The following is a 23,507-nucleotide window of genomic DNA, read 5'->3' as shown; positions in this document are numbered from 1 at the left end:
GGCTTTTGGCACCGAAGACTGTGGTCTTCTACTGTTAAATAAGACTCATATCGGCCCATGAAATAAATATCAAACCCTTTTCATTTCCCAGAAATGCTTCATCCTGTAAATATTTACAGGATTTCATTCCTATATTTGCATATAAATGACAGCAATATCATATTTCTATTCAAAAAGGGTACTTATTCCGTTCCGATGCTGTCCATTTGTAACAGATGACGAGTCTGAATTTGGAAGGCAGAGGGCGCACGAGGAATGGGATTCAGACAGGGAAAGGCAATCAACAAAACCCTTTGAACTCCTAGAAGTAACTGATTTAATCTGATGGCAAATTTCAGGATAAATAACGATGTCATTGGCATTGTCATTTGAGCTATTCCTACAGATTGGGTTGCAACACATGGGCCTGTCTTGAATTTAATTTCAACCGCTGCGTGTAGTAGGCGTGGCAGTGTAGTCGTGGGTGTGGAGGTAAATGACCAGTTTCTGTATGCAGTGACAATTTGTAACCAGGTTTAAACCTTGTGGAGTTACCACGCCTTGAAACCGCAGTTAAAAATATTAACCAGATACTGACGGGATTCGAAAAGGATATGGTCAAGTCGTTGTCATTTTTATTTTAAAGCTGGGGCAAACTTTCAAATTACATTTACTAACTTGGTGAATTAACTTCACTCTTGGGGAAAGGGGGGGCATTTCCGTATGTGGATGGAAACAATACTTTTTGGTGTTTAAGGTTAACCATTGAGATTTCCATTCAGTTTTCACCAACGAATCAAGCAGAGATGTATTCGGCCAGGTTTGATGGCGAGGTAAGTTTTTATGAAACACTTTTGTGTGCGTACAGGTATGTGTTTTACGCGCATACAGGTATTACGCGCATCAATTACGTAGCCGAGGCTATTTCAGTGACGGATATGGCTGATATTATTAAACAAAGTATGTGACGATGCCAAGGCCTATCTACAAGCAATACGTCAGTTAGCCTACCACTTTATTAGGTTGAACACCTACTTACATTTACATTTAGTCATTTAGCAGACGCTCTTATCCAGAGCGACTTACAGTAAGTACAGGGACATTCTCCCCGAGGCAAGTAGGGTGAAGTGCCTTGCCCAAGAACACAACGTCATTTCGCACGGCCGGGAATCGAACTGGCAACCTTCAGATTACTAGCCCGCTTCCCTCACCGCTCAGCCATCTGACTCCCCTTGATAATATATGAATATCTAATCGGCCAATCGCGTGGCAGCAACTTTATGCATACAAGCAGGCATATGGTCAAGATTCAGCTGTTCACACCACATATCAGATTTGAGAAGAAATTATATGATTTACGTGACTTTGACAGTGGAATGATTGTTGGTGCCAGATGCATGGAGTGGTTTAAGTATCTCAGAAACTTCAGGGATTTTGTTGACGTACAACGGTGTCTACAGTTTACAGAGAACAAAGAAAAAAATCCAGTGAGGGGGCAGTTGTGTGGGCTAAAATGCGTGGCTTATTAGAGGTCAGAGGAGAATGATCAGACTTGTTCAAGTTGACAGGAAGGTGACAGCAAAACCTAATGCCACAAATGACAAGTAGTAACCTATACAAAATGGCACCCATGAACACATAATACATCAGCTAGACTAGGCTAGTTGTACAATAAGCATCACCAGCATGTTTACTTAAAACAATACAATGGCTCCACAGTTAGTGTGGTGTTGGGCAACACCTGGGAACAGTTATACGATGAAATGCTCTATCCCAGCTCAAGCAATGTTGTCTTGCACAAACTGATGGTTGGATATGCTGTTGGTGTATCTGACTCAAGCCAGGTATATTCAGGCCTGCCCTGACTTGAATCCCCCATTCCACTGGCAACCCACAGATAAGCTCATTTGAGACAGTCAGTTTGTGCAGTACAATAAAGAACATCTATCTAGCTACTGGAGATTAAACAGACCAAAAGGTAGGAGCTTCTTCAGTACACTATAAACCTGAGTATCTGTAGTTTTGAAGTGTCAAAGTCACACTTTGAACAGTTCCAGTAGCTTCCATGTAGAGGGTCTAGGTGTATTGGGCAGCGACAATTTGAAAAAAATCAGTGCAGAAACCAAGGGTTTACTATGGTTGTAGGTTGTGAAACTTGCATTTAGGTCCAAAATGGTTTAGAGAAATGCAGTTTGTCAGGGAAATGAACAGAAGAAGAATGCGGTAGATTAGTCAGCAGTTATTTTCCCCCAGAGTATTTAAGTTGAACAAGGCACAGCCCATACACATGAATTCTCACTATCATGCCAAACAGCTGATAGTTTTTAACCTTTAAATCTGTATACAATGATACAGGTCTAACAAAGAAAATGAAGCTTCTAGCTTTGTGCTTTAACTATGTATGCATAGCCATTCACTTACATTTACATTACATTTAGTCATTTAGCGACTTACAGTAAGTACAGGGACATTCCCCCCGAAGCAAGTAGGGTGAAGTGCCTTGCCCAAGGACACAGTCATTTTACACGGCCGGGGAATCGAACCGGAAACCTTCAGATTACTAGCCCGACTCCCTCACCGCTCAGCCACCTGACTCCCCCTAACTCTCCCACTTATTAATCTGTCTGTAGGATTGGATCAATATTTACACTTGGGTGAACGCTGTTCATTTGGACTGCTTCTCTCTGTGGAAGAACCCATTTAGTCAAAGTTAGACTATTTACAAGTGCAAATTCCTTTTTTAAATAAATGTTTTTTTATTCTATGTGTGGCAGAATTGGAAGGATTGCATATAAAGATCGAGCTTGGTTCTCTGTCCGTGTTGGGGCGACACCTTAATTTCAGGGAGAGTCATGAGATCTTGAGTGCAAGCCATGACAAAACACCAACTTTTGTAGGGGAGGGAACTGCAGACCGACGACCAATCATGTTTTATATTATTTACAGCCGAGGCCATTCTGTACCTACACAGTTACTGGGTTCAGACTATTTTACTACTAAATACTAAAATGTTACTATAACATTCTTACAGCCTAGTTTAGTAAATACTTGCAAATGGAGTGGTCAAGCTTCTGAAAGCAGGGCTGTAATTATTGTGGAACACGTAGCACCATTCCAATTAAGCAATTTGATTTAAGTTTGCGGTTTGTAGGGTAACGACTATGCATGGTGACTTTAATAACGACAAAGGGCAAAAGCATATGTCAAATTAGAAAATAATCATAGAACCCTCACACGTCTAGTCAATGCGGGAAAAATGCTTTGACCAACTAGAGCACGCCTTGGGAAAATAAAAACACTGTGTAATTACTCTACAGTGCGCGCATGACCAGTTTTGTTATAGCATTTTGAATATGAGAGGAGATAAGGGCACACCGGTCTGTTTGTGCTCGTGTGTCCTGTTGGAAGGTTGGTTAGTCCCGACTCCCGACCACTGCAGTAGCCGGATCGCTGGCTGGTTCATTTGAGGGGAAGGGTCACTGTGACCTGTTCTTCTATGGAGATGGACTGGGTGGTTCCGGGTGGCTGAGCTGCGCTCAGCTTCCAGACACGCGTTCAAAGAGGAATGTGTCTCCATTGATTCAGAGAACTCGGCCTTCCTTGAAGGGAGTGGCGAGCTCACCTTGGCTATCCCGACCCGCATATTTTCAGGCTGCTAATACTACGGCTATACTTATGTTGCCTTCTGCATGTGCACACGCTGTCGCAGGAAGACTAGGGGCCTGTTTAAGACACTAACCTACTTCTTCATGTCATATCATAGATGTATTTCCATGGTCTTATTGGTGTTCTGTATCAGAAGGGCTGGATAGAAGGGCACAGTAGTCTACTATTCTAGATAGGCTACAGTGCTTGTCTGCCTGTGGCCTTGTGTAGTGGTGGAAGATTGCCGAGTCCAGGTCACAGAGTTGTGACTAAAGCGTGCAATCTGAATTCCTATATTGCCGTTCTGTAAACGAGACGACGCAGCTAATTGATCATGCAGCCAGGCCCGTGGTTGTATCCATTCTGACTCACAGAGGGATCTACTAAGGATGACTAAGGAAAAAAGGTTTTCACACAATAGGCCCTTATCACCAAAAGCTGTACCAGATTCTGCCATATATCAGTTTTCATCCGATGCAATCAACGTTCATGTCTGATTTAATGCAAGTTTGACCCGTTTCTTTATTTCTGGGTGTATTTATAATCTCTAATAGCCTATCTGATGAGTCTTGCAACTGTCCGTTAGAATGGGTTAGGATTAACGTCTTGTACTCCTAAAGTTAATCCTACTTACATGCAGAGTATTCAAGGACATATTATTTTTGACTCAATTTGTGATAGTCACCAATTAAAGGAGGGTGACTGGGTCACATTTAGCTGATTAAATCAATTTTAGCACTGATTTGAAATCCTTTACTGTCGAAGAGTTGCTTTTCTTTGAGAATTGAGGAAAGGTGCTCCACTCCTTGAACCATTTACCTCTCTTTCAACATTCTATCTCTTTTGCTGTCTCATGACGTGCTTTGGCTCAGCACCAAAACCGAATGACTCCCAATGACACCTCACAATGGGGCCTTTGGTCTTTCAGTAAAATTGTGTTCTGTGTATTCCTCAACAGTCAGAAAGGGGATATCTTGTCAACCTGCTTGTCTGCTGGTGTCACATGACCAACTCTTGAACTCCAAACAGAAGTCAAATCCATTTGCACTCACACATGCACATGTATACATTATATGCGTGTGAATGTGTATAGCCCTGTGCCCTATATACACACCTATATAGAGCATAGATGCCTGTTTGGTACTTCAAGTACAGAATGTGTTTAAAAAAGGTGGTAGCTATTTCTTGGAGGCACACCTTGCAGTTGTGGCCTACCTGTCAGACTGGTTTGGCTAACTTAGCACCACTACGCAACAGAATTGAGTTATTCAGTGGTTTTGTGTTAGGTATTCTCATCACACACTAGTACTGGTAACCTTGATGATTTTACCTTCAATGCCATGTAGGACAATTACCACGTAAGCTATTTATCAGCCTTTGTATAGCAAACCTACTGCCCAAGAGAGAAAACAACAATCTGGCAAGTGCAATAAAAGTAAAAATATTGTATTAATTCAACAGACTTTTATTCAAAGCAACATTCAGGGGGGGGGGTTGAAGATGCAACCCCTTGTTCTGCAGTTAAGAGGTGTAATGGAAGAAGTTCAAGTGGCACTGTGTAGATCTGAATCGTCAAGATGGCGGTTTCAATACAATTGATTTAGTTTGTACAAATTAAGAATTAACAGAGTACTCTGGACCCGTCATAGCGAAAGACATGCAGATGTAACGTACAGGTCGTCCGAGAGACGGGTGAAGAACAACCCTAAAACCCTGCCTTATATAAACTTAGAACAAATGGTTCTTCTGATGGTCAATCCATCAATATAGCGGTCTCTGTGATTGGTCAGCACTGCTCAGTTACAGTTTGACTCCACATCAAGTGTCCCACAGTTCTTTGATGTCACAGCTCCCTCTCTAAATGAGGAGGATGGTTAAGGATACACAAACAGGATGTCTGACTTGGCCATCTCCTTGGCCAAAAGGTTAGGTCGGCTCGCTCAACTGACAACCATCTCCCCAACTCCCAGACCCAACTAAGACCCTCTGGCTCTTAGTTAGGTATCATAAAACAACACCATAAATACCTTAAGACAATCTGAGTGTCCATTCTACAGAGTAAACCACACCACAGAGCCCCAGTTTCTTACATTCGACTGTCTATAACAAAGGAACGTACTTTTTACCGCTCAAAGAAACAGAGATATTGTAACTGTCAAAAAATGCCATTACAGAGGACCACCACTAAGCTATACGTATAACCCTTCTCACCCCAGGCAATTCACTCTGGGAACTCTCTCCCCTCTTGGGGAAGGTTCTGGAGCATTGATACCAAACATCTGGTCTAGACCACAGGCATCTTAGTCAAGGGGGGAGAACTGTCACTGTACAAGCTCTTTCACCTCAAATTATATACCGGAAATTCTCAAATGATATGGCGAATTATGTAGTATGGATATGGTTCTTAAGAATGGGTTTCATGTTTTTATTCTTGTTTGACTGTATTATCGTGCCTTTGTGTTTCTTGTTCAACTGTATTCCCTCACTGTAGGTTTGTCAAATGTTATCAGTAAAATCCTATTTATTTTTTGTTAAGGACTTTTACCAGCAGTGTCACAGAGGGCTTCATAAAGGCCCACAGATAAGCACCTATAACCAACCTAAGTTGCCTAACTACCAAACTAGTTCAGAGGTGGGGAGGGGTGGTTGTCCACCTCTGTGAATGCAGACGAGTGATATGACAAAGAGCATGTCACGGTTTTATTAGGCTGTGATCAGAGTGACTGATAGACAGAGACCCCTAAGCGCTCGCTGACCTCATCCCTAATGATTCCCTTCATTCCGGAACATGATTGCTGTTAGAGATTCCAATTAGGAGCATGTGTGGAAGGCAGAGCCCGGTAAGAATGGGCCTTAATTGCAATGAGTTATCATCTGGACTGGTGTAATTGAGCCCCCCATCTTAAGGGGCAGCACGTCTGACAAATTGATTTAATACCAAAGTGATTCTCCGTCCCTAATGGCGCAAGGGCTGGCTCCCCTCACAGGCCACAGGCACACAGGAGATTGTGTGCAGTGATTACTAACTGTCCTGTAATCGCTCTCTCGGTGTGCCTGGCTGGGCTAGGGTGCTGGGTGTCAAACCAGCCCCAGCCCCAGGGGCATCTGCCTGGCCACAAGAGGGGCAGTGGGAGTGAGCGAGCGACTGTTCTCCACAGAGCACCTTCAGGTCACCAAACGGGTTCAGCAAGTTTTTCCCCGGTGCGCTGTGTGTAGTGCTTGCCTGTCTCAACTTGATGTTTTTTTAGTGCCTGCTTTATGATTGATACTTTTTATGAATCTAACATGAATATGTTTGATCAGGGTTTATATGGATTTATTTTAAGCACTCTCTTGACAAATTCATGGGTTGGGCTACTGAACTATTTGTTGAGCTATTGGAACAAGACACTGTGTAATATCAGGTGTAATCTCTGTCCTAGGTCAAGTCATGTCTATTGGAGCCCAAGATGTAGGCACGCAACTCATTGTTAACTCTCCACGGCAACACCTCGTTGATTTGTCCCTTCCTCTCTCCATTCCCCACTTTCTCTGTCCTACGCTTTTTTTATAATCCAACAACTGGAGATAGAATACATCTAGCTCTACAGCCCCAACATTTCTGTTTCGGTCCATTTTGCTTGTCATAATAAAAGTGCTGGTTAGCAGTTGCCTGTGGGGTCTCAAGTCCAAATATGTCACCGGCTTTACAGCCTTTACAAGGCTGCTCACTTCAGTTTATGAGGTGTCTGTAAGACTGGATGATGACTAAGGTGTTTTGTCTTGACATAATACAGACTTGTCCATAACTTTCACCCCCACTCTCCCTTTCTCTCTCATCTTTCGCTCTTATTCCATCTCTCTCTTTTCTTTCCTTCCATTTCTCTCCTTCCATCTCTCTCTTTCGCCTTCCATCCCTATCTTCTCTTTCATCTCTCTCTTCTCTCCCTTCTCCACCTCTCCCTTTGTTTCTCTCTCTTCCCTTCTGTCTCCCTCTTTTCATCTCTCTCGCTCTCTGTGTCTCTCTCTCTCTCTCCCCCCCCCCCCCCCCCCCCCTAGGGACAGAACGGGCAACATGAGCAGGTCACCTTCCTGAGCAACAAAGACAAGATGGCGTCTAAAAGGCGGACCGGTGTGCTAGTGGGGGTTCTGGTGGCCCTGCTGGTTGTGATGGCTGTAGTTGGCATTCTCCTCTGGCTGTTCATCTGTGAGTAATACGAAAGAACTACCGTGCCTTCCCACCTCTTCAAAACCCTGCTCAGAGATGCTTCAACGCCATCAATAGAGCCAGTCTTCTCTCGTTGCCAAGAATCCCATTTGATCTTCTTATATTTTTGAGTGCTTGTGTGGAACTGAGGAGGAATGAGGGACGAGACACTCTTCAGATAATTGAATTAAAAGTTGAAAAATGACAGGAATTTACTGTGATATTGGCTTGTTTTTTGTGTTTTTTTCTGTCTGTATTCATCCTACTCAAAAGTAATACCAAACACTGCTGAGTGCCAAGATGTTTCTGACACGCTTAAATAAACCATCAACAATGTTGATGGTTTATCAACAAGTATCAACTACTCATTCTACATATCTGATCAAAGACTATTCTTAGCCTCACTTCCCAGCCTGTTGTCAGGCAGCCCTCTGCCAACTCCAACAACAACCAGACTGGAGCATCATCACGATGCTGCAGTTTTGGTTGGATGTGGATGGAGAACAGCAGTTTGCCATCTGCGTCCAGTAAGGTCATGTATCGACAGGACGGTCCGAGGGTTACTCACCATTCCTCTCTTTCTTCTCCCTCTCTCTCTTCCTGCAGTTAAGGAGTCGTCGCCGACCGCCCTCAGTCAGAGGCGTGTCCCAGCTCAGCTCGTGTTCAGCGGGCACATGAAGCTAGAAGGCATGCAGTACAACCAGCTACTGGAGGATCCCACTAGCCCCATGTTCAATGAGCAGGCAGATAACCTGGAGGATATTGTGAGTGGTTTACCCCCCCCCCCCTCCCCCCATGACACAAACACACAGTAACCCTAGCTCCGAACCCTAACCGTAAAACTATCCCTAACTCCTAATTTGATTCTAACCCCTAAATTGTGGGTTCATTTTTTTATCAGTTTACAGGGTATGTGGGGATTTTTGGTCCCCACAAAAGTAAATAAACAAAGACACACAACTTTCATAGAGAAGCCAAGTGTTGGAACTTCAGGATTTGTTTGGTCCTGATAACCTGATACGACGTTCAAAGGTATAGCATAACTGCTAGCACACGTGCAAGACTCCACACAGTTCGTTTGGAATGAGTAGGTTATGAAATGCGGTCTCCGCACTCTGGAGACGCTGTAAGACGGCGGAGCAGAAAAGCCTTTTTGAACAGGTTGCTCCCAGCTGGCAGAGATGGCTGAAGGCACATTTTGTGTGGACGGAATAGAAAAGAGAACATCATCTCCGTCGTTTTCCCCCCCTAACAACATCTAGTTTCATTGAAGCTGATGGAGATGTTTGTAGCATCAATCAGGGACCTGGGAATGGCGGCCTGCTACTGGCCAACAGACATCTCTTGGTGAGTGGATGGGATGCAGGAGGACAGGAGTTGGGTATGGATGAGAGATGAGAGATGAGAGGCGAGGACTCCTGACTGGAATACAAAATGACTACCGAGGAAAGAAGCGTTCATCCAGTAACGCGCACGCACGCAAGAACCGGCACGTTTAATTATGCTTTCTGGCTTTCGAGAGTGGTTGGAGTATCACCTTTCTGATGGTTCTCCTTTCTCATGAAATCGTATGTATTTGAGATTTATAAAGATTTCAAAGTGTCTAACCGTGGCTGTTCTGTAATTACACTGCGGTTTGATGGAAATGAGATGAGTTAATTGCTGCTCTAGAGATTCCAGCTTAGACGTCTCTTCAGAAGCTCAAAGATTTGACAACGCCAGGATATCATTATAGCGCACTGTCCTTAACCTGAAGGATGGTTTCAGCCTAGCCGAGAGTTGAGTTAACAGAAATGGCCTTGCTGAGGTTTTGTGTTACTGTGTGACTCTCCTTTATCTTAGTGGGGGTGTCCTTAATGAAGAATCTTCTTTTCCCTTTTTAGCTTGAGGGAGCTTTCGCTCTGCATCTGTTTCAAAATCCTTTTATTCATGAAAAGATGTCACTAAACCTGGATTCCAGTTTCTTCATTTCGTTATTCAGTTGGAGGGCTCTGTTCACGACCGTGAGCGTTCTGACTAGTACAGGCCGTGGTTAGTAAGGATGGTGTTAGATCCAGTCTGTTGACCCAGTATAGCTGAGGGCGTTGTCAGTAATTAGAGCCGTCACATCATGTATGCATTGTGAATAATACTTGGTGTGAACATCTCATTCACCCAGAAGGCTACATGAAGACACGCATGATGAACGTTACTATCTAAGTGGTTCGTAACCATGGTAAAATTCTGAATGGGTGGTTTTAGTCCCAATGCATTGTTGTTCATGAGGTCATTTCCTCCCTATGGTAATTGGACGATCACATAATAATTTTTTAAATGTTTATTTTTGTGTTTTTCAGCTAAAAGTCAACTACAAGAGCGATCCTTTCCTGTCCAAGTACTACACCAAATCTATAGTGACTGCTTTCAGGTAGGTGTGTCCTTAGATTCTGATTGGCTGAGTGTAGGGGGCAGAATTAGCAATGTGATCTGTGATTGGCCTGCCAGTAATGAGCCCATCTGAGTGACGTATCAGCTGTTTGACACTGACGAGCTGTCGTTCTGCTGTGTCGCCTGTCACCAGCGAGGGCGTGGTGGCCTACCACTGGACCAGCTTCGACATCCCCGCCAGCGAGCTGGAGGTTGTGCCCGAGTTCTCTGAGGAGAGGGTTTTGCAGGTGCTGTGGAAAAACATCAGGGACCAGGGCTCCCGCGCCCTGCAGAACGTACGCATCACCGAAGTGACCGCCTCGCGTGAGTCCTGCTGGGGGAGGGAGAGGGGAGAGGAGGGAGGGGGAAAGAGGGAGGGGAAAGGAGGGGAAGGGGGAAGGAAGAAGGAGGGGAGTGGGGGCAGGGAGTGGGGGCAGGGAAAGAGAGAGGGAGAGAGAGAAGGGGGGGAGGTCAGAAGGGGGTCAGAGAGAGGTGAGAGGGATTGGACAGGCTCGTGGACCAGACAGGAGGCCTGAGTGTGCAAAGACCACGGTTAGAGCCTGATTCATGGTGCTGTCTGTCACATGCCCGCATCTCATTGGATTACTCATTGTGTTACTGCATGCCCTTCGGTGCTGTTACATTATTACATTCAGCTACACGACGAACATGCGCTAATAAGACAATGGCATGTAAGCAGGGCTATTCGGCCTGCTCTGGCTGCTATTGGTCCGTTTATGCAGTGAGGTCTCTGTAATGATATGACCTGCCCCCTCTCCCTCTCCCTCCCCGGGGGGAGCGGGGCTCAGGCCATCCTTCTTGCCTCTGTCCTCTCCACCCTCACATTGCATCCGTCCATGTCCTGGCCCCCAGCCAGGCGCTGGCTCTGTGGTTTTTGGACTCTTTCACATGATTTCTATTTGTACGATTTGATGTGGCTGTCCCAGATATTCAGACAGAGATGGATGGGGCTGCCCTGGGAGGATGGTGGGGGTGGTGTGTGTGTGTGTGGGGAGGGGAGGGGAGTGGGGGGGTAGGGGGGGGGCACAGGCCAGGAAGCAGCAGGGAAATGAAACTGAAAAAGTGCAACCCAAATATTTGAGGTCCATGCGTTACATTTGATCAGGCTTGTGACACTCTTTTCCTCTGCCCTCCTCCCTTCCTCTCTACTCCCCAATTTTGGTTCTTCCTCCCTCTCTTCCTCCTGACACCCATCCGTCCCTCTCTTCCTCTCCCCTACTCCCCTTTGTTCTCCCTCTCTCCCCCTCCCTCTCTGCCTTCCTGTCTACCCATGCATTTCTCTCTCCTCCTACCTCCTGTCCTCATCCTCCCTCTCTCCCTCCCTCTACACCTCTCTTCCTCTCCCCTGCTCCCCCCTTGTCCTCCCTCCGTTTCTCCCTCCCTCTCCCCCTCCATCCCTCTCCCCCTCCACTCCTCTCCCCTGCTCCCCCCCTTGTCCTCCCTCTCTCCCCTCCTCTCCGCAGTCACGGACCCCCGGATGGCGATGAACCCCAGAGGCGGTGAGTAGACCGTGTCTCGTTTCAATCACTCGCCGCTGTAATTTTCCAGCTGGGTGGATGCTCAGCCCCCTGCCAGCCGGTAACGAATGGCGGTCCTGCCTGAGTCATGTGACGGCGCCGGCCGAGGTGAGATTGAGAGCCGTATATCTGGCCTGCACACTGCTGAGCCCGTCTCACTTATCTCCACGGCCCTGTGTTGGCGCCGAGTGACTGGAGTGATTGCGTGCAGGTTGCATTTCATTGAGGTGACAGTGGGTATTGCATCAACACACGACAAGTGCGTGATAGAGGGATGTAGAACAAGACAAACCAGATAGGCGTCCTTGAAGCGGGGGGATGTTTGATGGATGTCGTCGAACACATGCGTGTCTAGAATGCCGTGTCTAGAATGCCGTGTCTAGAGTGCCGGGGTGTTATTGGTGTACATATACAGTGCGTGCATATTGTATGTACAGTGTGTGTCTACAGCGTGTGTGTATGTATAATGGAAGTACATTGTGTGTCCAGTACATAACGTGAGCATGTTGTCGTGTCTCCAGAGGACTGCTTCCACAAGCTGGAGGCGGCGGAGTCTGCCCAGAGCTTCCAGTCTCCAGGGTTCCCAGACAAGTACCCTCCGAGGCTGCGCTGCCAGTGGCAGATCCGGGCGTCGGCGAACAAGGCCATTTCTGTCAGCTTCACCAACTTCCACATCGAGGACGACTGCTCCAACGACTTTTTGTCCATCTACGACTCGCTGAGTCCGGATGAGTCCCAGGCCATTACCGAGTGAGTCCCGGAGTCCGCAATAACAACAACTAAAAACAGGAATGTTTCCTCCAATTCCTCAAAAATGTAAAGATGTAAAATGGTCTAATTCCTAAGGGTAACTGTGTACAGTATGTTGCTCCAGTAAGACACCCTGGAGGATGCACATTTGTAAGTCCAACCACCAAACTGTACAGTTTGCTTTTCACTTCCTGGTCCTGGGAGAATTTTCTTACAAAAATCCCAGAATGACTTTGTATTTTACTGGAATGCCATGAGGGGACACAGGAAGGGAAGGGGGGTAGTTATTTTGACGTGTGTGGAAAATGTTGTGCTTCATTCGTCTCCCAGCGAAGGTGATTTGGGTCCTCGTTTCACCCAGCCCTGGCACCTTCGGCACAGCACGTCCCACTTTCTAGTTTACTCGTGGGTCCTTGAGGGAGATGGAGTTGGCTCAGAAGGACCCCTGTTTTCAAACTTATCAGGGGTGTCAACCCCACGCCACATCCCTGGGTGGAATAGCACTCTGTCTACGGGTGGGAGGCTGGTGTGTGTGTGTGTGTGTGTGTGGGGGGGAGCTGATGTGTCTGTGAGTGTGTGTGGGAGGGGGGGCAGTGGGAGGGCTGGTCTGTGTGTGTGTTCAAACAATGGACTCCCGAGTAAAAATCAACGATGGCTGTAGGCAATACCATGGTCGAATCCTCGGCCAAACACGTTCCGGTTTTGTCAGGCTTTGAAGACTATTTTAATATAGCCGCTGCGCCATCATCTTTATCCAAGGTGACATGGGGTCTATGAGAACCATAATGCTCTCCTTTGGAATGACAGAATCCCTGTGCAGCTTGATGTCCTGCCCTCCTGTCGTCGTTCAAACTGCTGTGGCTTTTAAACCTCATTTACCTGTCTGACTTTGAAACTCCCATCCAAGTCATTTGTGTCAAGTGGATGGCAGGTGTGCATGGTCCTGTGTGTGTGTCTTTGTGTCTGAGTGTGTGTGTGTGTGCCTTTTTGTGTCTGAGTGTGTGTGTGTGTGCCTTTTTGTGTCTGAGCACATGTGGTGTGCACGTGTGTCTTTGTGTTTCTGAATGTGCGTGTGTCTTTATGTCTGAATGCATGCGTGAGCGTGTGTGTGTGTGTGAGTGAGCTTAAGTGTTTCTCCACTCGCATCCCATGCTCTTTCCTGTATTAGATGTGTTGATGTATGGGTCTCAGTATTAGGAGGGATTGTGTCCCATCATCATCATCTAGTGCTGTCAAACGATTAAAATATTTAATTGCGATTAATCGCATTAATGTCATAGTTAACTCGCGATTAATCGCAGTTAATCGCACATTTTTATCTATTCTAAATGTCCCTTGATTTCTTTTTGTCCCATTATTTTTTTCTCATTTTAATACTCTTATCAACATTGAAAAGTGGATTGGATTGCTTAGTTAGTGCAAATGTTTTTTTTTATTGAAAACAACATTGCAATCGCCTGGCTTTGACGAGGGGGCGGAGAATTCGCATCAGCTGTGTGCTTGGCCATCAAGTGGTATTTCAGACTGGACGTGCTGCGATGATAGCTCAGTTCACAACGACAAAACACACAGATCAATTTGGTCTTGTCAATGGAGCCATTCGGCAACTTTTTTAAAGTAACCTTTCCATTCAGAATCTTATTGGCATCCATTTTGGCGTCTCGTGCTCGCTATCCACTCAAAACGTAACATTAGCCTACTCTTTAGCCGGCTAAAGAGTGTGTGCGGCGTGCCTGTTGTTTTGTTTCCGGTCTAGCTAGATCCGGTGTGGTGTTGTCGTTTTTCTAACGTCAGTAGTCGTTGCAACAGCATGTGAAAAAAACTACAAAGTTTGCTAGGCCAAAAAGAACGTTAATCTCGCGATAAAAAAATGAACGCCGTTAAAATGGGTTTGCGTCAACGTTGTTAATAACACGTTTAACTGACAGCACTATCATCATCATCATCATCAACTGCATTGTGACCCCATTTCCTGTGCACTCTTCCACAGGAAGTGCGGTCAGAGGCCTCCGTCCAACCCTCTGGAGGTGGTGTCATCCAGCAACATCATGCTGCTCAACATGATCACAGACAGCGGCATCCAGAGACCGGGCTTCAGGGCCATGTTCAAAGCCATCCCACCCACCACAGGTAAACCCCCCCCCCCCCCCCCCCCCCCGCCCTCATACACCCCAGCAGACAGGCCAGGCACATTCACGCCTGCTCCCCCCCCCCCTTCCCCCGAGTTGACCCCGTCACCCTGTACCCACTTCCTGTTTCCAGAAGTCAGCTGCGGAGGCGTGCTCAAGGATGGCAGCGGGACTTTCACCTCCCCCCACTACCCCAGCTTCTACCCCCCCGCCGTGGACTGCAAGTGGAGCGTGGAGGTACGCTCGCCTGCCCCGTCCCCCCCACACCCCGTCCCCCTCCCTCCCTCCCTCTCCCCCCACCCCGGTCCTGACACAGTGTGAGATGTGTGCTGAGGCTGCACAGTGGCAGCCAAGCTGCTCAGTGCTCTCTCCATCTTCATCTGTCAGCCCGCCCCCGCTACTGCAGTGTGTGTGTGTCTGTGAGGAGGTGTGTGTGTGTGTGTCTTCATGCCAGGGAGTGTGTGTGTGCTTGTCTGTGCGTGTTTATCCGCACGTGCGTGTGTGTGTGTCTGTTTGAGCGTGCACCTACGTGTGTGTGTGTGTGTTGGATCAGCACGTGGACTCAGGGTAAACAGTCCCCTGCCTCCTCGCTGCTCCCCAGGTGCCGACGGGCCAGAAGGTTCGTGTGAGGTTCACCATGTTCCGGATGAAGGAACCGGGCGTGGACACCCGCGTCTGCCACAAGGACTACGTCCAGGTGATGGATATCAAGTAAGCAAGGAGAACTCTGCTGCACCATCTTCACTCCCACATCTCATGACTAGGCTGAGAGATGGCAGGTGCCAAATAAAGAATGATCCTTTGGATATACGGTTTAGATATACTCACACACTCTCTCTCTGACACACATACACACTCACACACAAAAAGAAAAAGAAGAATTCAACTTCCACTGAAAGTCCAGGTGATTTGTTTTTTAAATGAATGATTAAACAGTGACGCAGGTCACATTTTCAGTCTCTGGTTAAGCAACGGCACTGTGTTTCAGGTACTGCGGGGAACTGGCCACCCTTACCCTCACCAGCAACACCAACAACATGGTGATAAGCTTCCACTCGGACGAGTCCTTCACCGACAAAGGCTTCTCGGCGGAATACAGCGCCTACGACCCTGCCAACCGTGAGTGGAGACCCCGTTTGCGCACGCCAGCGTGGGGTGCATAGTCGCCAGGGGCAACGTGTGGGAGATGTAGCGGATGTATATCGTGGGGGCGTTGGGGTTGAGACAGAGAAGACGGTCTCTAACTTTGCTCCGGACTGACAGTCAGAGATGGAGCTTCTGCTGACTGTGCGCGACACGCCACAGCTGGACTAATAACCAGCTGGCTTGTTTATTGGCTGCTTTTTATTTGCCGCTGTCACTCAGGCCCCCCCTCCCCTGTCTCTGAGCGTGGCCCGAATGGATTTATAATTGCTCTGATCAATGGGGAGGCCCAGGTGGCACACTGACTGATGAGCGGAATATACGCTGTCCTTCCCTCATGCTCGTTGCGTCTCTACCCGCAGCCTGTCCGGACATGTTTGCCTGTGCCTCTGGGATGTGCATCTCCAAGCTCCTTCACTGCGATGGCTGGAACGACTGCGGAGACATGAGTGATGAGAGGAAATGCAGTGAGTTTCCCCTGACCATGCACGCATGCACACCTCTTACCCCATAGTCACACCCACCTCTCACCTCAGACACACACACACATCACACACACGTACACGTACACACGCCCACCTCTCACCTCACAGACGCACAACTTTCTCATCTCCTGTCCTCATCCCTATTATGTCTCTTAACCCCCCCCCCCCCACACACACACACACTCCCCTCCCACAGACCTTAAAACATCCTGCTTGAATATCCAAGTAGTATCTGTAGAAAGGTGATGTTTCTGTCTGTGTTTGGCTGAGGTGTGTGACACGCTGTGTCATGTCCCTCATCTCAGAGTGTGACAAGGACCAGTTTGCTTGTGACAATGGCATGTGCAAGCCCAAGTACTGGGTGTGCGACCGTGTCAACGACTGCGGTGACGAAAGCGACGAGAAGCAGTGCAGTGAGTACCTCCGTCCCCTTCCTCTTGTCTGCAGGCTCACAGCCCTTTTAACGCTATGCTAACTCTATGTTAATGCATTGCTAATGCTATGCTAACACCATGATAATGCTATGCTAACACCATGCTAATTGTGTGCTAACGGTGTGCTAAGGCCGTGCTAAGGCCGTGCTAAGGCCGTGCTAACGCCGTGCTAACACCAAAGGCACATTGGCACTAACGCCCCAGCCGCTGGCTCTTTCCACTGTGTGTGTGTGGTCATTACTTCGTCTGTAATGGGCCGCATTTGAAGCCCAGCCTAATTTACCCAGATCTAGTCTAGTAGACACTCATGTTTAATGCATGCAGCTTTTTAAAAGAGAAAAGTGGAGGTTGGGGAGGGTTGAGGGGGGAGAAGAACAATCACTCTGGCCTCTCATAACCATCTTCCATCTGTTCTCTCATTCCTCCTCCTGTTTTATCCTCCCTCCCTCCCTCCCCCTCCTCCCCCCCCCCCCCCCCCCCAGGTTGCGGACCTACGGAGTGGCGTTGCGGCGACGGGACCTGCGTGTCTCGTGGCGTGGTGTGTGACAAGAGGAAGGACTGTGAGGACGGCAGCGACGAGTTCTCCTGCGAAGTCGGTGAGTTCGCCATGGCAACGCTCCAGACCGCCGCGCCGGCTACCTGTGGAGCTCAATCACTGGCCCATTTGTCCCTTGGAATTTTTTCCCCCCAATAAAGGCTTTTATCCCTCAGCCCTAAATCGATAAACCCTGTCAGTCTAACTGGGCTACTCATTCGACAGGCCTTCCCTGGGTTCGAGTGGTGCTTGTCTCTTTGATTACAGTTTCTCTCTCTCTCTCTCTCTCTAGTTGAACTTAGCAAACTGCTTGGATGATCGTGGTGTCTTTTCCTTATGACTCGTCATAGTGATATCCTGTTCTTTCCCGACCCCTACCTAGCCCCGAGTATGTGCTCCGACTACAGCTTCGTCTGCCAAGACAAAGTGTGTGTGAACAAGGTGAACGCCGAGTGCGACCGGATCGACGACTGCGCCGATCGCTCTGATGAAAAAGACTGCGCCGGTGAGATTCGCCGGGACTCTCTCTCTCTCTCTCTCTCTCTCTGACTCTCTCTCTTGCGCTCTCTCTCTCCCTCTCTCTCTGTCCTCTCAACACACTCAGCCTATGCTCTGTATGGCGTCGAGAGTGACTCACTTTCCTCCTGAAGGCGTGTTCTTTTTCCGTCCTCGTTTTCTCAAATGCTGAAGCTCGCCTGGCAGATGGAACCAGCGCCGAGCCTCTGCGTGGTGTTCCGAGCGGTTGTATGCGAGCGCCGGGTTGGACTGGCTGCTGGATACCAGCAACAAGCCTGGGGCTCACAAGAGCTTTATTTATTTTGATTGGTCTTTGAAAGCAACTCTCTGACATCTCAAGTTTTTGTTTTTTGCCCTCCCTCAAAGCCTGAGGGTTTGGCAGTTTGTATTTTGATCAGCCGTGTGCCTCATTAGAATTCCAAAGAGCCTTCCAGTTCACAGGCAAGGCCGCCATGTTGTCAGAATCAAGTTGTCTTCCTCTCGTCTTCCTGATTCGGGCTGTTTATTAAGCCCGATCTGCTGTCTGCTTCTGCCCCTCATCTTCCCCCTCCTCCCTTCTTCCCTCCGTTCCCACACAGATTGTGGCACCCGGCCTTACAAGCTCAACCGCATAGTGGGCGGGCAGAACGCCCAGTTGGGGGAGTGGCCATGGCAGGTTAGCCTCCACTTCATGACCAACGGGCACGCGTGTGGCGCGTCAATCATCTCCAACACCTGGCTCCTGTCGGCTGCCCACTGCTTCAAGACCACCAGCCCGGAGTGAGTACTCAGTCGGCCCTCCTTGGCTCCTCCCCCTCCTGCTCCTCATCCCTCCTCTACCCTTCCTCCTTCACTGCTCCGTCTCCGCTCCCCCTTCTGCTCCTCCACCCCTCTACCTCCCCTCTGCTCCTCCTCCTTTGCTTCTCTTACCTCCTATTCCTCCTCCTCTACTCTTCCTCCTCTGCTCCCCCCTCCTCTGCTTCTTTTCCTCTCCTCCTCCGCTCCTCCACCTCCTCTCCTCCTCCACCTCTCCCTCTCTTCTCGTGTGCTCTTGGGCATCCCTCTCCACCATGTTCCTCTTGTGCTGAGTCTTTAGTCTTTGTTATCTGCGCTCCCAGACCTGACTAGCTCACGTTTCCCTGTTCTCCTTTATTCAATATCCACTTTAATGTAGATATTTGTTCCCTAATTCTGTTATTACCATTCAGGGGCTGGTTTTAGAATGTGTAATTTCCGCCCGTTTCAAAATGAGGGTGCACAGTCTGGTGGGGAAACAGCATTTTTAAACACAGGATAATTTTTATACAAATTACAGAAGCTGGAAATTAGCCCCAGATGATACACTTAATTCAAAATACCTCGAGGGGCATGCTACATTTACATCACTGACGCTTTGTAATGGGAAAGGTGCATTTCTGTCTCTCCTCAGTAGGTGGAGCACTAGCCACACTGCTCTTCAGGACAGCTTCCAAATTCCATTAAGTATAAATAGACAATTACATGGAGAGTCATTGTGAGGGGAAGGTGTTCTTGGGGCACTGCAGCTTTTCCACTAACAACCATTACCAGTGCAGTCTAGTTCCGTGATTGGATGTCTCTACCTCTCCTAGGAATCTAGTTTATGTTGAAGAAGTTTGGTCGAAGCTTTGAAGCCTTGGAGAATACCAGAATGTTCTGTACAAGGGAGGACAGGGCCACTGGCTGTTCACTTTACACAGTTCCACCAGTCTTTGTGTTTGGTTTCGATGAGAAAAAAGAAAAAAGGAAATGGCGACAGGCACGAGTAAATAATCTTCCCTGTTCAGTAACCACGTGGCGGCCAACTGGCAGACGTACAGCGGGATGCAGGACCAGTACAAGGATGAGGGCGTGGAGATCCGCTCGCTGAAGACCATCATCACTCATCCGGACTACAACCCGATGACGTTCGACTACGACGTGGCCCTGCTGGAGCTGAGTCGGCCGCTGGAGTTCACCAACACCATCCACCCCGTGTGTCTGCCCGCCCCGTCGCACGTCTTCCCCGCAGGCTTGGGCTGCTGGGTGACGGGCTGGGGCACCCTCAGGGAAGGAGGTAGGACCGATGGCTGACCCCTGACCCTCATGGCTTTTGTTTTAGAACCTCTCCCTAAAGGGCCCTGTTCGAGAACCTCACCCTAAAGAGCATGGTTCTCAATCCTAACCCTGAAGGCTTCCGTTGTAGACCCTAATCTTAAAGAGCATGGTTCTCAATCCAAACCCTGAAGTCTTCTGTTCTAGACCCTAATCCTAAAGAGCATGGTTCTCAATCCCAACCCTGAAGTCTTCTGTTCTAGACCCTAATCCTAAAGAGCATGGTTCTCAATCCCAACCCTGAAGTCTTCTGTTCTAGACCCTAATCCTAAAGAGCATGGTTCTCAATCCCAACCCCAAAGGCTTCTGTTCCAGACCCTAATCCTGAAAGGCACTTTCCTGAAGCCCCAGGGTGTTGGGTTAGATCTGGGCCCCTCTGTGTGATATATTTTCCATCGTATAAGTGTTTACAAGTGGGATGTGTTGCCTAGTGATGTTATGGGTGATCCCGATGTCTTTGACACCATAGGTGATCCTCTGTTCTAAGCTTCTTATCTCCCGAAATTCCCCTCCCTGGCTGTTGCTTCCACCTCTTGGATTCTCCTCCCTCATCTCTCTCTTTTATGATGACATCTCCCTCTCATCCTTCGCTCCGCATGACCTCCGCCCCCCCCCCCCAGTCTCTCCTCTTCCATCACGTCTTCCTTCTCCTCCCCCTTCCACCTTCTCCTCCCTTCATCCCCACCGTCAGCGAGGCGTCCTTCTTTCCCCCTCATCTTCCGTCTCTCTCCGTCCCGTCATCTTCTCCTAATCACCCCTCACTTCCAGTGCGATGCGTGTCCACGTCCACTCTCCCTAGCAGGTAGGCCCGATCACTGGGGGAACCATGTTAAAGCACCATTAGCCTACAGCAACACATTAGGACGGCTTGGGATGGTGGCGAACAGCAAGGTTGTCTCACCCCATGGTAACCCAGCTCCTCTTCCTCCTCCCCTGCTCTTCTCCCCTCCTTCCCCTCCTTCTCTCCGCCTTTCCCTACTGCTTTCTCTTCCTCCTCTCCCCCCCCCCCCCCTCCCCCTCTCCATCCTCAGGCAGTGTTTCTCGGCTGCTGCAGAAGGCAGAGGTGAAGATCATCAACGACTCGGTGTGTAACGTGGTGACTGAGGGACAGGTCACCTCCAGGATGCTCTGCAGCGGCTTCCTGGCCGGAGGAGTGGACGCCTGCCAGGTACTGGGAACCACACACACGCACTCGCACTCAAACACAGACACATACTCACACACGCATACTCACACAATGCAAATGAGCATATCGATAGTATATGTGCATGTGCACTCATTCATAAAAACTGTAAACAGCCCACGACACACGCTCCCCCTCTAGTTCTGGTAATTGCACGCACACACACACGCGCGCGCTCAGATTCACACATACGCACACATACACATCGACACAGACACACATTCACACTGACACACATTCATATACACACACACACACACTCATTCACCCATGTAGGTTACACACCCACACTCCATCACACACCCATGACTTCACTCACATACATCATCACACACTCGCACACGGGAACACGGGCACACAGGCAATCTAATCTGGACTCCCCACCCACCCTCTCTCTCCCTCACCCCCCCATCCAGGGAGACTCTGGGGGCCCCCTGGTGTGCTTTGAGGAGAGGAGCGGCCGCTGGTTCCAGTCAGGCATCGTGAGCTGGGGCGAGGGCTGCGCTCGTCGCAACAAGCCCGGAGTCTATACCCGCGTCACCAAGCTCAGGGGCTGGATCCAGTCGGTGACGGGGATTTGATGATGAAGGGACAGGAGGGACCTAGTGTGGTGGCCGACGTCACAGAGCCAAAAATAAGAGGGATGCTATGCGGAGTGTGATTGGGGACAAGTCTCACCACGACCACACCAGCAGTCAGCCGCCCAGACACCCTCTGAGTCAAGCCCCTCACCACTGGGCTGGCTTTACTCAGCCACACTCTCACATCACTGACTTCAAATGCTTTGAGATTAGCCTCTCTCTTTCTCTGTCCTTCTCTCTCTCTGTCTCTCTCTCTCTTCCTCTTTCTCTCCCTCTATCCCTTGCGAGCGCTCTCATTTTCTCCCTCTTGCGCTCTCATTTTCTCTGTCACACTTTCTCTTTTTTTGCCTCCCTCTCTTTTTCTGGTTTCTGTTTTCCTGTTTTATTTTGTAGTTTTCCTGTTTTATTTTGTAGTTTTCCTTCGTTGCACAGCAGAGTTTCTACACCATTTTTATTTTTTACTGGTTGACAGACTCTTGCAACCCTATCAATCATGTCATGTTCTTCTGGCTCCAGGAATATTCATGAGCATGTAAATAATGAAATATGTGCATTTTACAGACACTCCACTCCCATGGCATTTGCCCAGTTTTATCCATGCCGTAGTGAGACTAAACATATTCCGAAGTTCAGACCAGCACCAAACGAACCGAGGAAGCGGGACTGAAGAAGGTTGTTTTGGTTTGATTTTCCATCCTATTTCTTTATACCGTAGCTTGACGCGTATTGGGATATTTGGACTTATTTATATGAGAAAGATGTGTGTGTCCTTGTTGCATTTTACTGTTGGTAGCATGTCTCTGTGCATGTTGGTTTCCCCTGCAGTAGGACCTGGTGGGCCTCCAGAACCAGGGACGAATCAGATGGAGGATAAGACCCAGGGAAACTGGTCTGCTCTCTGTTTGACGGTTAAGCTGAGCCTGATGGGGTCGTCAATCCCGTGTGTGTGAGTGTGTGCGTGCGTGCGTGCGTGCGCGCGCATGCGGGTGTGAGAGAGAGCTCAAGCCAATCAATGTCAGGGGATTCTCCGGTTGCCAGAGCAACAAAATGGGCTCTCACCTCTACCGTGGAGGTCTCTACTCATTGGTCAATCCTGGTTCCGCTTTTAACTGTCAAATTCTTCATCAGGTTTCTTCCCCTCACTCCCTACAGAATACAGATTCTCTCTAATGTTACAACTTAAAGCCAAATATCTTGATAGTGAACATGGTAATGAGAAAACAGTGAAAATTATGTAAAATATATGATATAAGTAATATAATATGTGGAAATTGTATATTCTCAGTTTTTTCATATTGACACATTTGGAATGGCTACTGTATTTCTTAAACTATGCAATCAGGGAGTTGGATTTTACGTAAATGTGTGTATTTTAATGAATTATGTGCACTGCAGTTGCTCGTGTCATTTGTGGATGGTGGATCTTTGCCTTTTCCCTTCAAATTGTTTTGTTTGTATTTGAATGCGCCGTGTTTTTATACGACAGATTTATTATGATTCATTAAACATCCTTTATCTGAAGCCTTGCAGTCTAAGTCTCCTGCAGTCGTTTGTCAATGACTAGTCCCCCTTCCGTACTGTGCGGAGTGTTAATGTGTGTGTATTGCAGCCCGGGTCCTTCCTTCAGCAGTATTGTAATGAGTGTGGATCTCTCCTCCCCGTCGTGACCAGCATGTCTACCTGGGGCTGCGCCGGAGACGGAGGCAGACGCTGAGGTGACGAGGCAGGCTGGCACTGTCACATAATACCCAGCTTTGTCACAGCACCATCCTATTACCATGAGAGCTGGGTGTGGCAGGATGAGGAGCGGGGTCTGGAGACAGCAGGAGTTCCAGCATCTCATCTGTCTTCATTAAAAACTGGCCTCTACTGGGAGATGGGGAGAGTCAACACAGGGCGGCTAATT

The 23,507-nt window shown here is 48.3% G+C and overlaps 1 protein-coding gene across 2 annotated transcripts; it reads left to right on the top strand.

Annotated features, from left to right (window-relative positions):
- Positions 1 to 572: 572 nt before the first annotated feature.
- On the top strand, positions 573 to 23,124 carry st14 (ST14 transmembrane serine protease matriptase). 2 transcript variants are annotated; one of them, XM_067238897.1, is made up of 19 exons: positions 573 to 812; positions 7,663 to 7,810; positions 8,417 to 8,574; positions 10,147 to 10,217; positions 10,371 to 10,540; positions 11,701 to 11,736; positions 12,276 to 12,504; positions 14,495 to 14,634; positions 14,767 to 14,870; positions 15,235 to 15,344; positions 15,622 to 15,752; positions 16,139 to 16,243; positions 16,567 to 16,674; positions 17,178 to 17,291; positions 17,613 to 17,735; positions 18,325 to 18,505; positions 19,531 to 19,799; positions 20,869 to 21,005; positions 21,437 to 23,124. In XM_067238897.1, exons 1-19 carry the CDS (start codon positions 786 to 788, stop codon positions 21,599 to 21,601), a joined length of 2,526 nt encoding a protein of 841 aa, XP_067094998.1. In that variant the 5' UTR covers positions 573 to 785; the 3' UTR covers positions 21,602 to 23,124. The 2 variants fall into 2 exon arrangements, with proteins under 2 accessions (XP_067094998.1, XP_067094999.1); XM_067238898.1 differs by lacking the exon at positions 573 to 812 and adding an exon at positions 1,870 to 1,957.
- The last annotated feature ends 383 nt before the right edge of the window (positions 23,125 to 23,507 follow it).

This window comes from Osmerus mordax, chromosome 6 (genome assembly GCF_038355195.1).
Source record: "Osmerus mordax isolate fOsmMor3 chromosome 6, fOsmMor3.pri, whole genome shotgun sequence".
NCBI classification, from domain to species: domain Eukaryota; kingdom Metazoa; phylum Chordata; class Actinopteri; order Osmeriformes; family Osmeridae; genus Osmerus; species Osmerus mordax.
The sequence above is the reverse complement of the archived record's forward strand: the minus strand, read 5'-3'. Positions and strand labels throughout refer to the sequence as shown.

What these genes read in the sequence shown, in the direction of transcription:
- st14 (XM_067238897.1), top strand. Translation starts at nt 786, where the DNA reads ATGTATTCGGCCAGGTTTGATGGCGAG. An exon ending in CAGATAACCTGGAGGATATT is followed by an intron (nt 8,575 to 10,146) that starts GTGAGTGGTTTA and finishes TGTGTTTTTCAG; the next exon opens with CTAAAAGTCAACTACAAGAG. An exon ending in GAGTGATGAGAGGAAATGCA is followed by an intron (nt 16,244 to 16,566) that starts GTGAGTTTCCCC and finishes CCCTCATCTCAG; the next exon opens with AGTGTGACAAGGACCAGTTT.